At 36.9% G+C, this 14,620-nt stretch overlaps 1 protein-coding gene across 2 annotated transcripts in view; it reads right to left on the reverse strand.

Moving 5' to 3' along the window:
* Nucleotides 1-14,620, reverse strand: part of Inpp4b (inositol polyphosphate-4-phosphatase type II B) — a 756,225-nt gene that overhangs the window by 42,941 nt on the left and 698,664 nt on the right. For both annotated transcript variants that reach the window (XM_026386173.2, XM_026386174.2), the window contains 2 exons: nucleotides 12,336-12,448; nucleotides 8,989-9,143 (listed from right to left, as the gene is read on the reverse strand). In XM_026386173.2, coding sequence (XP_026241958.1) covers nucleotides 8,989-9,143; nucleotides 12,336-12,448 — 268 coding nt within the window. The remainder of the gene's footprint in view (nucleotides 1-8,988; nucleotides 9,144-12,335; nucleotides 12,449-14,620) is intronic.

The following is a 14,620-nucleotide window of genomic DNA, read 5'->3' on the forward strand; positions in this document are numbered from 1 at the left end:
AAACTAACCATCCTGATGGAAAGCAAGCGCTCTTAGAAAGTAACTAATGATATATGAATTTATCAGTCCTGGCTTTATTTTCACGTGAGGACAAAGGTAATGGGCACATTAGTGTATCAATTCATGGACATCATTGGTTAGGACAAGGCTAAAATAAATAATAGTTCAGGTGGTGCTTATGGAAAAAAAATATCATTCCATGGTTAAATGGGGATGGGGACTCACATCCTTGATTCTCCTGTCTCAGTCCACTAGGGGGCAAAATGGACGCTCTAGGTTTTGGTGTAACTGCTCTATTTCATAGATCATTCAGGCCTGGGCTGCCTTCACCTCTAGCTTTCTTAATGAGAGTCAGCCCTTTCCAAAATGAGTCCCTGATGCACCTCACTTTCCAAGTGCAAAGGCATCAATCATCTCCCTGATTGACCAGGGGTTTTATTCGTATCTCTGCTGGAAGTTTCTTTCCCTTGTCTAAAGTGGAGCTCTGTCCTCTCCCTGCTAAAAATCTTCCCATCTGTCACAGGCTCCTGTCAAAACACTGTGCATTTCTTGATCCAAACCCAAGGGAACTCTTGTCCTGTTCCACTGTGCTTTCATTTTAAAAACAAAACAAATAAAAAAAATATATATTTTTTTAAACTGCCACTTCTGTACCCTTCTCCTAGAACTTGACTTAAACACAATAGACCAGAGGTTTATCAATGCTCGATTCTTTTTCAACCTCCAATTTTATACAAAATCCTCATATCGGAAACAAAAATGAGACACGGGAGTTAGAAATTAGAATGGACAACCAATGTTCAAACACATGTTCACTCTCACGTTTCTGGGAAAATATAAATTTAAAAGGAATGTGAACTTTCACCCATCAGATTGGCCAGAACTCTTACTGGAATGGCAGCCCATGAGCATGGCTTGTGAACTGCGAACTAGGAGAGCTATTCTGAAGAGCAATTTGGCAGCACCTAGTAAAATTGAAAATATAAATACATTACCACTTATTCTATTAATGGGGTTTATATTGAAGAAATTCCTCATAATTGTATTCATGGATATATATGTGAAGATGCCTATGCCATTACTGTTTATACTAGAAAAATATCAGATACAACCTAAAATTCAGTATGTGAATGTACAAATTATTATCTATTTATATGAGGGAATTTTACCCAGTAATTAAATGGGGAAATCCTAGATCTTACATATACACATAATCTCAAAAACATCAGGTAAAGAAAAGTTGTTCAATATGACAATTATGATACCTTTTATGTAAACAAAAATACTGGAAAAATGTGAACCACATGAATAATTTCAAGGGAAGCATAGCATTTGGCAGAAGCCTGGTCATTATTGGCTGCTTTTAGCCAGAAACAGGAGAAAAGAGGAACAAAGCAGAAAAGTTTAGAATATTTGCAGTTTGACTGGAGAAAGGAATGTGTTTAAAAGTCTTGGAAAGAAAGGTGCAGTTGCTAAAAACGTTTACCACATTAAAAGGAATGCAAGTACTTTGAATCAGGACAATAAGAAAGATTTCTGAACGGCATCTCAGGAATAAGTAGAGCCCCAAATATGACAAGCTATGTGTAAAAGTGCAAACTCCTTTCAAAGACTTTCTTTTGAGATGCCCTGCTCCCATAAATGCTTCCCTGGGATTCATTTCCTGTTTTTAGCCATCAAGGCAACCAGAGCTGCCATAGCTACGGTTCTAGTGGACCATAGTTCAGTTCCTGGTGTAGACGTTGGCTTCATCTACATCAGAGTCCTGAGTGCATCACTGACCGGGTGATGCACGAAGCTAGGATTAGTAAAGTTGAAGCTACAATGGAAATCCAAAGTAGTTAGATTCTAGGAATATGAATTTTCTGCTGAGGAAAGCAGCATGCAGTGGGTACAGCCAGCCCAGGGGTGTGGCCATATGAACCACACAATCCTACAGTGGTGGGCTGCCCAATCCCTTTGGAGCATATATCATGCCACTGTGTATACTGGATGCTAAATGCAGAGCTACAGGACTTAATGTTTACCCTGATAGATTTCATTCTAGCTTTGCTTCAATTCCTTCTTATTATTTCCATGTTCCTCCCTTTTGGAATGGGACTACTTATCCAGGGCCATTGTATATTGGAAGTATGCAATTTTCTTTTTGATTTTTATAGAGGCTCACAGTTTGGGTTTGTTTTGAATCTCAGAGGAGATTTGCCTTGGACTTTTGAGTAACAATTGAGCTACTAAGATTTGGGGAACTCTTGGAGATATGGTAAATGCATTTGCATTATGAAATGGCCATGAACCTTTGCAGGTTGGAGACAGGATGGAGGAGTGTTAAAGGCTTTGTTGCCAGCCTATGATACTATTGGGGTTGGCAGACCCTTTATAAAATAGGGCCTAGTGGAAGGAAGGTAGGCATTGAGTGCATGCTCTTCAAAGGAATATTGGGACCCTTATACCTTCTGGTCTCTCTCTTTGCTTCCTGGCAATGCAGAGGTGAAGATCTTTGCTCTACCATGTCTCCACCATGATATACTGCACTGCCCCAGGTCCCAAGCAATGGAACCAACTGACAATGGACTGAAACCTCTGAAACCATGAGCTAATATAAACCTTTCCTATTTTCATTAATTGTGTCAGGTATTTCGTTGCAGCAATGAAAAGCTAACTAATACAGCAAGGTGCTCTGCCATAGTAGATACTCAAAAAATGCTTACTTTTGACTATGAAAATAACTGATGTATTTGATTAATGCTCAGTAGCCAAGTTCACCTCTCAAGATGGGGCTCCTGATACATTATTTATAGAAGATCCTAATTTATCAATAAAATCTATGGACAGTCAAGCATTGACCATATAAAAGTTTCACTATCTGAGTGCTGAGGAGCTTCTCTCTGAAAACAGATGAGCACAAACCCCTATTTCATGCTTAGCTGTTTCTAGAATCCTTTATTAGAAGGGTTCTAGCAAGATTTCTAAATCTTCTAACCTATAAGCCCTGGGAAATAATTCAAGCCATTTTTGGAGATAAAAAGCTGGGGATTTTTCTTGAAGACGAGGCAAAATTTTTTTAATTGATTGTTCAAAACATTACAGAGCTCATGATATATCATCTTTCATACATTTGACTCAATTGGGTTTTGAACTCCCTTTTTTACCCCAAATACAGATTGCAGAATCACATCTGTTACATACTCACATTTTTACATAATGGCATATTAGTGACTGTTGTATTCTGTAAGAGGTTATGAGGGGCAAGGGGGAAGACCAGGCAAATTTTAGGAAGATAGAGAAACATGGAATAGGAAATGAGAAGCAGGTTAGAGACTAGCAGATGTTGACATTCACTGGGTAAAGAGACTTTAAATAAGTGACCTCATTTAACAGAATACACACAGCGGGGAGAGTGTGTATTATCACTTGTTTACAAGCCTCAGGAAACTGAGGCCTAGGATGAATTTGAAGAGTAATTAAAGTTAGAATAAGGATTTTAGGTTTTGAATTTTAAATTCTGTTGGTGTGGCAGAAGTTGTTTGTGTATCTCAATTAAATTCACATATATGATTCAACTTATTTAAATTAATTTAAAAACAGATAGAGCCTTGGTTAATGGTTTCAAAAATTAAAAGAAGTAATTTTCTTGGGAAGGTGTGTAGAGATCTGGTGGCTGATGGCTTCACAGTCCAGTGTCTCAAGTCACCAGTAAAAGAAAGCAAAATACTGTATGCAGATTAACAAAAGAAAGAGACTTGGAAACCACTACTTTTTAAAACAAGGTAATATGATAATGTATTTTGTCACACAAAAATGATTTTTGGATTCTCTAAAATTAGCACATATATTTTTGTTCAGGAAGCTGAAAGTTCTTCAAAGGTCATTCTTTGATGTCTCCAGTAAAATAAATTCTCTTTTGGTGATTTATCTGCAAATATCTCATTAAAAGATACTTGCTCCAACAAATCTTTGATTTGCAAAGAAGTGTATTCTTTTCCCTAATTTCAGCTAAGCTAAAGCATCTTAAGTGGGGTCAGGTTTTGCGTAATCATTAGCAAGGATGAAGGTGAGTCCATTTGGAATGATTCCCGTTATTTCATACAGATAGGGTCTGAAGCAGGAAGCAAGCACGATGAGATTCTCAAGGGAGTAGGTAACAGCAACAGTGGGAAAACTATCCCTTGTCGTGCTATTCTCCACCAATACATCCTTTTGTATCAGTGGATAAATAGCTACAAACTTCAATTACTGTGTCTGCAGTGCTTATGACTCTCTTTATATTTGAAAGAAGAGAGAACTCTTCTAAAACTCTTCTCAAACTAGTGCAATCAAGAAAAGTTAAGAAAAATAAGCTAAAAGTGGAAACAGGGCTAAGAATGAAAAAAAAACCTTTTTACTTCAGCCAAATGTGAACTACACTATTCAAAAAACTAACTCTGCAAGGGAATAAGCGATCATAAGCACTATGTTATTGGCATCAATTGGTTAAGTGTCACTTACTTACGAAGCAAAGCATTTCATAAATTATTATCCCCCAATATACATTCCAGGTGCAACATGTTGAAAATATGACATGCAATGAGATAATAGAATTTAACAAGGCTGATGAGTCATTAGTCTCTTTCTTTTGAAGTTAATACTTACTAAAAAAGAATAATTAGAACCCTGTATCTTAAAGGTGATAAGTAGGCTGTGTACTGAAACTTATCCTGATCCATCTTGCTAATGGCAGATCAATTATCTTCATCTTAAGGAGTAATAATGAAATGACAAGTTGACAGAGCAATGTAGCATTAGACAAATAAAATACAGACAACTAAGCAATATGATGTCACATGTTACATTGAATCAATGCATAATCTCAGTGCTCCTGTTAAAAGAAACACCCATGCAATGCCATTTAAAAAAATCTACTTTAGAGTGACAATTACATTTCCCAACAACTAATTTTGGCTAAGGCACGATGATTTTTAATCCAGCTATACTTATTGTATTTTTATAAGTCCAATTCTTATTTTCTATTTATCAAATATAAGTATCAAAGTTGGAACTAAAATTTCTTTTTGAAAAAGCATTGCAGAAAGAAGCCTCTTAGCAATCAAAGGAGATGTCATAGCTAAAAACTGAGTGTTGATACTGCATTCAACTATTCTTCAAATAAAATAAAAAACCCATAAAATGATCAAAAAAAGTGCCTTGCCAATTATTTTTTTCCCCACCACTCTGCAACGTTTTGCTGTAATTAATAAAGAAAAACATTTGGCCATACACTTACATTTTAAAATTCAAGGAAAGGACAGAAGTGCCAGGTTTCCAGTGTTATAAAGGAGTTAACATTGGTTGCTAATTTAAATTAAAATTGGTTTAAAGAAGGTCCACCATTATCGTTCAGATTTTCAATGTCTCTCAAGATGTGCTGAGTTCAGAGATGGGGCTCTGGAAAGTGACTGGATCATGAAGGCTCTGACTTCATAGTGGATTAACCTACTCAGGACGGGATGTACAGTGGGGAGGCGAGAACTAGTTGTAGGAAGTAGGTCACTTCCGAGTTCTATCAGACAATGGTGGAAACCAGCTATTTCACTGTTTTTGGAACCTAACTGGGTTTGAAGTGAAGAGCCTCGGGTGGGGGGGGGCACCCACATGCATAATCAGAGAATTAGTGCTCCTGAAGGCAAACTGCCAAGAGCCAATCTCACAGCTACCCTGAGACTAAAGTTCTAATGGTGCCACTCCCTTAGACCAGTGGACCAGCCAGAAAGTCAATATGGAGACTGTGGAAAGAAAAGAGCCACATAGGGCCTGGATAAGCTTCCACATATTCCTGGTGGGCCAGGATGACCTCACAGGGCTCAGCACAAATAAAAGGCAAGGCAGGCTTGAGAACTCCGGAACATCCAGTGTACTTCCAACTCACCAGCAGAAATATCAGCAGAGGGTAGGAGCATTACTGCACTGAGCTGTTTGAATACAGCTTGTGACCAATCATTCACCAAGCGACCCTGATACAGGGGTGGCCCTGGGAAACAAGGCTCCAATATCAAAGTAAGAACTAAATCACACTCTCAGGACATAATCCAAAAAAGATAATTTTTTTTAAAAATGAGAAAGTTGCTACAAAATGGTTCTGAAAAGCAGAGGGCAGCAGAGTAAATTCCTACGTAGACATTTCTTAATTCACTCAATTATTGTTTATATTTATTTTGCTCTAGACCAGATACAGTTCTCAGTGTCTATATATAATGGAGAACATAATAGATAAGGTTGAAATTATAGAGTTTTTATCCTAGAGCTATAGAATTGGCTCTTCGAGGTCTTAAGATTTGGGGAGACCACTTTGGTTTTGCACAGCCTTGAATTTTTATAAGTAAAAGTTTTAAATGTGACTTCTGTTTTAACTAATAGGTTTGCAGTAGTTAAATATATTATCAAATCATTTCGAGTGATACTATTTCATTTTATTTGGTACAAAGAAAGTAACCCTGATCTATAACTAGGAGACCTGTGTTCCAATGCTGGCTCAAATATTTTGGGCCTGAGTAGCTCTGCCCAAACACTCTAGAACTAACTCAGTTTCATTATTTATAAGACAAAACATCTAAGGTGACTCCTTGAGCTCAAATTCCATGAGCATAAAATAACACACATTAACATAAAAAAGTATTTATACAAAACCTGCCCAGGCTTAATGAATGCAATCCTTCCATAATTTGCACAGCATTTGCAAACACAAGCATATTTTAAAGTGCTATTTAAAGAGCTGTTTTTCTTAGACAAGTAAAAAAAAAAACATTGCATTTGAAACCTTATTTACAAGTGTTGCCAGAACACTCTATTATATGGTATTGGAGTTAAATCTCTATCATAATGTATTTACAAGTATAAAACTACAAAGTTCCTAATTACCTAGATTGTATTGTCCTTGGATGATGAGAATGTTAACATTATGAACTTTGATATTTATTTTTATTAATACATATTAATTTACTGGGTCAAACATTGTTCTCATCACTTTCAGAGAGCAGTTCATGTTATCACGATTATTTTACAGATGAGGAAACTGAGATACTAAGAGGCCAATTAAGTTGCTAAGGCACTAAGTGGTGATGTGTTATTTACTGGTTAGTAAGTGGTCAATAGCCTGTATTCAAACTCAGGTCAGCTAGCTCCAAGTCTCAGACAACCACCTACCTCATAGGGTTAATAATCTCTGGCAACATAACAATGTAGGTATGTACCTATGAGTATGTATTTTAAGTGAGAATACCCAAAGAGAGAAATGCAGACAGTTATTAACAAACATTTTCTATTTTCTTGAAATACACACACACGTACACACACAGATTCTCACACACTAGTTAACCCTTAAATATATAAGACTGAAAGGTCAATTTGTTAGCTTTGAAATTTAACAAAAAAAAAAGAAGAAGAAAAAAAATAATATTACCAGTGTAGTAGGGATATGGAAGTTAAGAGTGTTTGTCATTTTAAATTAAATTTCTAGCATCTTACTTTTTCTTAACAATTCAAAAACATACCTCCGAAAATGTTATGTCATGATCAAATGTGTTGTATAAATAAAGTCGATTCTGAACAGCGGTACACAATTCAAAAATATTTAATTTTATAGTTTTATGTGCATGCTAGATATGTCCTTTATCTTCCTGACTGAAGGATAACCTTTCTAATGTAAGGATCTTTCCTTCTCTTCTCTCCAGCTTAAGTCAATAGGTAACGATTTCTCCCTCCAAATAATTTGTTAGTCAAATCCCTTTAGTGCCATGGTGTCCCCGGCCTTCTGAATCACCTGCTCTTCATCTCCCCGCCAAGTACCTTTGTTCCATCCACGGTAACATTTGTATTCTTCCCTTGAACTGAGGATTTAATACTAGGATATAGAATTTTCCCTGTTAGTGCTGAGAGATTATTTTGGCAGGAATTTTTTAATTCTAGCATGTTTTATATGGCTGAGATGTTCATGTCAGGCCTCTCAAACATCATTATACATTTATCAGAAAGTTATGCTGGAACTCCACACAACAATGAAGACGCCAGAAGACATGCCATGCTGCAAACTCGAGGACTTGAGGACTCTCTCATTAGTGGGAAAACACACAGGCAGAGAAGAGCACAGGCACGCATCTGTGTCCCTGCTGCAAGGCACAGCAGTCAGAGGGCAGGGGAGAGGCTAAGAGCATGCAGATAAGAAGCCGCCTGTCCAGCGCCACAGGACACTCCTCTCTGGGAGCACGGGCCTGCCCCATGTCTTCTAAAGAGCTTCTGAGCTGGTCTTTGTGGCAGGGACGATTTCACTTAACTTTTAAATTAACGTTGTGTCCTCGATGATAGACACTGTGAATGAGGTACTTTTCCCTTCCCATTATGGCTCAGAGTTTAGATTTAATTACTGTGGAAATGAATCAAGACACATGACTCGGGGCATAGCATTTTAAATGCCTGCTGACTAACAATATTAATTCTGCGCTTTAACGCAACAGTGTCATTCCATCTTTAGGATGAGTGATGTGAAAACCACTCCAGATCTTTAAAAAGGGTACTGACTCAGAGACCTCGCAGGCATTGGGAAGATGTCCTACTAGTCTCAATTTGGGAAGTTTTATTATTATTATTTTTTAAATTGAGTTAGTTTTATTTTGTGCATATTCATGGCCACATAGACATCAAGAAAATGGGCCCCTCAAGGTGTTGTGTATGAAATGTTCAAAACCCTTTATATTGAGCCAATGAACTAATGAAACAGTCCCCATGCATATGCTGGAATGCAGGCATGGCCACATTTCTTTTTATTGCTTGAAATGAGTAAGAGGATTACTTAAAATTGTCTCATGCCATGAGCTAAAAAACATGGGAATATAGGGGAGTTACTTAACATTTCATTCTCTGATGAGATAAATGTTTTAAAAATAAAAAAACTCAACAAACAAACAAAAAAAACTTAAAATGACCTTAAAATTAAAAAAGACCTTAAAACATGGGGAATACCTTCTCATGCAGTCCAGAGCACGGATGAAGAAGTCCTTGTGCAGCTGGTGCTCATCCCTCAAGATGGAGCACTGCTCCAGCGTCACTGACATTGATGTCCTGTCTTTGGCACTCTTGCAGCAGGTGAAACGAATACCATTTAGCTTGCGACAAATCTGTGGCACATATGGAAAGAGTTTATTGTTCATGTGTGCGTTATCTTAGCATTAGCCTCCTCTAAACACTGCCAGCCTGGGCACACCAACTACCAGTGACTTTGGGTTTAGACTGATTAGTGAAATGGGTACAGTGTGCCTTATGAAAGGTAAAATGATTGCTTTTCATTCCAAAAGCCAGTGGTGCAGATTTAACTTATTTGCTCTTTGCATGTGAGGTATGAGTTGTTAAAACCAAATGAGATCTAACAGATGCAACAGAGTAGGTGATGGTACCCAACACGGAACCTGATTTGTAGTAGATCATGAAGATAATCCCAGCCCAGCTGCAACCACCTCAGTGGAAATGGAGAACACTTTACTCCATGGATCTGACAGTTGATCAGAGTCTTTGCACATTTAAGAAACCTTTGCTAGACTGGTTTTATGCCATGGTGTTTGAAAAATCTTCATGGCATGAGATGATAGAACCAATTAGAAACATAAAGAATATGAAAAGTAGCTTCCATTTGGTGCACATCTGCTGTGTACCTGTATAACATTATGACATTTCACAGACTTGCTTTTTTTAATAAACTTCACATGCAGGTATAATTGTTCTTATCTTCTGATGAAGAAAATGAGATTTAGGCAGATAAATAATTTGGCCACAAGAGAGCTGATCTGAGATGCAAATATAGTTTACCTGAATCCAAGGATCAGGTCTTTAACTTCTGTTATATTCTGATCCCCTCTATAATTCTTTGTTGTTGATGTTGTTGTTATTCTAACTAACGTCAGAGAAGAATCTCTAAGCAGCACATTACCTTACCATTAATAGGTAAATCACTCCATTCCTTTCCTTCTCTCCCATAATGGGCTTTAGATATAAGATATCAATCATTAACCACAGCATCAACAATGCTAATCAATGTCCCTTTAAATTTAATTCAATGTGATATAATAAAGGCCTACTTCATTCTGTGTTGTCAGGGGGTCCTTAAAAGTTGTTCTGCTTTGAGAAGAAAATAATACCGTTTATACTGAGGGCTTTTACCATCATTTAATTGTCATTGTGATACTTAAACTAGGATTTATAGATCCTATTAATTTAGACCTTCACTACTTTCTATTTCCAATAAAAGAGACTTGAGATATATGGGAGCTTGATTTCACCATATAATCTTTTTTCACTTAGAAAATTTTAATCCTTTCAAATAAACGGTAGTTCACACTTTTAAAAGCTAAGTACATTCACAGTAATAAAATAGACCTTCGTGGCTACTTTGGAGATATGATTTTTAAAGAGGACTAATATTCTTTATATACCTATCCTAGTTAGGATATTTAGTGTTCTAAATTCAGAGTAAAGTGGAAATAGCAGCAAGCTCATCAGAGTAGAAAAGGGGAGTCTGGATTTCTGGATTTCTACAACCCTTGAACTATATAAGTTTTATTTAGTGCACTTGATGAGTATTTGACTTCATTCAATTCTCATTTTTATTATTTAAATTAAGACAAAATTGAATAGTTTGAGATTTTTCAATTAGAATGTAAAACAGTAATACAAGGACTGTTTCATAAAACAAATTTAAAGAAGAGAGGAAAGAGAGAAATAAAAGCTTTTTGAAAAATATCAGAAGATATTCCTATATTTCTTTGTTTTATTTACAAATAGATATTGGAACTGGGACTTCCACCCACAAAAATGCTACTAACCAGCCATTCAGTTGTACTTTGTACAGAAGCCATATTTGACTAGCATATACATTTAATAAAAATAACCTTAGAATCATGTGGAATCTATAGGAAAATGTTTTATATATTCAAATGCAAAAACTGAATATCCTGAGAGAAACTATGCATTCACACTTAACAGGTGTAGCCTCAATTTATCTATTTACATAACTTCCCAATATATGTATAATGTCTTATTTATGTTCTTAAGTAGCCAGAGGGCCTTGGCAAATGATGAGACTACCTTAATGCTATCACATTATTAGTAAAATAGGAACAATGACTCTTGACCTACCATTGTGAAATTTTCGGAAGAATTAACAGCTATGGTGGTCTGGGTAAGTGCAGCCACACGGTGGAAGCTGTTACAGACAGACTTCCTATAATGCAGCATGGTGCTAATTGGGAGCAGTTTAAATGAGCTTCCTGAAAGCTGGGTTTCATACTGTCACCTTCAATGTCTTGCCTGGGACTCTTAAGATGGCATGCAGCAAACTAGCAGCTTCCTCTGTCTTGCTCTTGGTAAATTATTTTATATAATCTCATGGTAAATTATCTACTCCTTTTTTCCAAAAGGGAGTGAGTTATATTGGATCATAGTTGAAGCATTTGAAGTGAGGAAAAGACTTTGTAAATGCTAATGATGGAGAATAGAGTGTGCCAGAAGCTCGGTTAGGCTGGACTCCAGGTTATAAGAGCAACACTGCAGCATCCACACACATGGCGGCCCCTGTGGGCACCTCCAGTGCATCTTGCTTGATAGAAGGATCATTTCCTAAACACAGGAACTCTAGGTTTCAAGTTTTAACAAAATTCATAAATCTCATATGAATTATGCCTCAAAATTGCCAGAGAAAAGTTTTTTTTTTTTTTTAAAGTGGACACAATCCCTTCTCTAACTGTTGTAGGAATCTGAAGTGAGAAAATAGGCTGTTCTACCCGAAGGGAACCATTAAGTGAAAAAGAACCATAAAGAATATAGTTCATTACCCCAAGAGCAATCAATCCATAATAAATTCAATGCCAATATCTAAATTAACAAACACATTTACAAGCTCATTAACTGAGCAATATGTCCAGGAGCCCTACTAAAGCTGTGAGTCAGAGATCTGATAACCACATTCTATTGAAACCATATGTCTCTAGAGTTCCAGTTCAAAAATCTTCGTTGATAGGGATAATCAACATTGCAACCTGTAACACCAACAAAATCACAAGTGCTTCATTTTAATCTCTCGGGTTGATAACAATAGCTAATGAGTAAGATTTTCTCTTGGTGAATGCACTTTCTTTCTACTTATTTTCTAGTCTATTGAAAGAACTAGCAACAGGAGTGACAATGCCTCATCCCCTGGACGGGGACTCATAACAGCTGGTAACTAAAAGTGCAGAGGTTGGACCTGGCACAGTGTATGCCTCCTCATGTCTGCTGGCTCTGATGTGTCAGGGAGTAGGACCTGATATGACAGTGCTTACCGTTGCAGCCAGCCACACGATTTCAACATTCTTCCTTTTTTTGGCTTGGATATTTTGGTGAAGATTTTCTAGTAATCCTTTTAAATCAGTTTGTTCTTGAAAATGTGAAATGTCTGACGAGGAAAAAAAAGGAAAGAGAAAAAAATGCAATAGTGTTAGTATTATGCTACACACAGAGTTTATTCAATCTATTTGCAGATGCAACATTCCAAACAATAAATGCCCTTTGGAGCTGAGAGTATCTGAGGATAATCATGCTTACTAATCCCTCCAGGTTTATTCTTCACTTGGAAATATGCTTTAGTTTTCATTTCCCTATTTTGTGTAACTATAGTAATGCCAACTGGTTAGAATATATATTTTATGAACAAGGAAAACAGGTTTGAAGATGTTTTGAAGATGAAGATGATAGTCACTGTCCCACTTTAACCAAGGAATAAGAGAAATGTCATGGGATATAATCTCCTGGGTTTTGTTAGTTTGTTTTGTCACTGAGTAGCTAGTCCAAATCAAGAGAATGCATTAAATTGAACATTTCTGGGGTGAAAGAAATCTAAAAGTTCAACTTAAAAAGCATTAAGTCAATTCCCATACAGGAAGTCTCCTCCGTTTTGGCATTCTGACATTTTGAATCAGGTAAAATTTTATTGGATGTGGGTGGATATTTTCCATTGTAAGAGGTTTAGCAGTATCTCTGAGCTCTCTTTCAAATGTAAGAAGCACCCTTTCCATTAGGATAATAAAAATTTGACATGGACATTGCCAAATTTCCTTGATGGGAAAATCCATCCAGGTTGAAAACCACCACTGTAGGTGTGGTAGGGAAAGAAGAACAGCAGGAGGTGATGGGTAATGATATGAGATAATTGCACAGGGAGAGGGAAGTAAAGGTTACTCAGATCTCTACTGATAACTAAAGTGTTTAGTGATAAATGACACATAGGTTACATTCAGTCCTAAGGCAATGAACAATCACAACACAATTTTCCTTGAGACTTGATGACATTGAATTCAAGGTTAGAATATAGTGATGGAAACAAAGTTTTCTAAGAGTGTTGGGTTAATACTGCATGGTATGAAGATGTACTAGTGAATGCACGAAATGAAGTACCAAGAATTCTCAAAAACTCTGACTGGGACAACAAAAAAGGAAGATAAGCAAGAACTATGGATTCTAACTAATTTACCTAGTTATATCAGACAAATATAATCCTGATTCATATAAAAAAACACAAATTTGCTTTAATAATGTTAAGACTTTGTACTTTTCAAAACCAGGTGCTTCATTAGCAAAACAACATAGTTGAGCAGTTCTTGCATTATTTCTCCAGAGAACAGAGGATGTACCCCAATGAGCTAGTCTAGCAATATCTACCTAACAAGGTTAGAAATGGTTGGTAAAGTGGAAATGCACATTAAAAATTACCATGTATGATCTTGGATTTCATGACCACAAAATAATAATAATTCAGCCTGTATTAGGGAGGTGAGATTTAAAATATTAAAATACAATACATACATAATTCTACTGTATTAGTTCCTAAAAAAATCAAATCCTGACTATGTAACTACAGATGATTCTCATGAGAGAGAGAGAGGGTTTAACTAAAAATATTGCATCACTAGGCAGAAGACTTTCTGATATACAGGAATTTTAACAAAATACAACCCAAAGGAAAATGAAGGAAAGTTTTGAAGAGAGTTATAAAAGCAGGCCATGTGTTTTAGTCAGGTTTTCACTCTGGGGACCAAAAGACTTGACAGAACAATTTTAGAAGGGGAAAGGTTTATGTGGTGCTCACAGTTTCAGAGAGCTCCATCCATAGACAGTCAGCTTTATTGCTCTGGGGCCAAAGTATGGCAGAACATCATGGCAGAAGAATGTGGTAGAATAAGATGGCTCAGGACATTGGCCACCAGGAAGGAGGAGGAGGAGGAGGAGGAGGAGGAGGAGGAGGAGGAGGAGGAGGAGGAGGAGGAGGAGGAAGAAAGAAGAAGAAAGAGAGAGAGAGACAGCTCCTCTCACCAATGACAAAATATAACCTCTAATGGAACACTTTCATGGACCCATCTCCTCTAGTCACACTCTACTTGCCTACAGTTACCACCCAGTTAATCCCCTTCAAAGGATCAGCACACTGATTAGATGAAGGCTCTCATAATCCGATCATTTCACCTCTAAACTTACTTGCATTGCCTCACACATGAGTTTTTGGGGACACCTCCTATATAAGCCATTACACCAGGATTCTTCAACTAATCAAAGGTAAGGACAATAGCAGTGC

This window comes from Urocitellus parryii, chromosome 10 (genome assembly GCF_045843805.1).
Source record: "Urocitellus parryii isolate mUroPar1 chromosome 10, mUroPar1.hap1, whole genome shotgun sequence".
Lineage (NCBI taxonomy): Eukaryota > Metazoa > Chordata > Mammalia > Rodentia > Sciuridae > Urocitellus > Urocitellus parryii.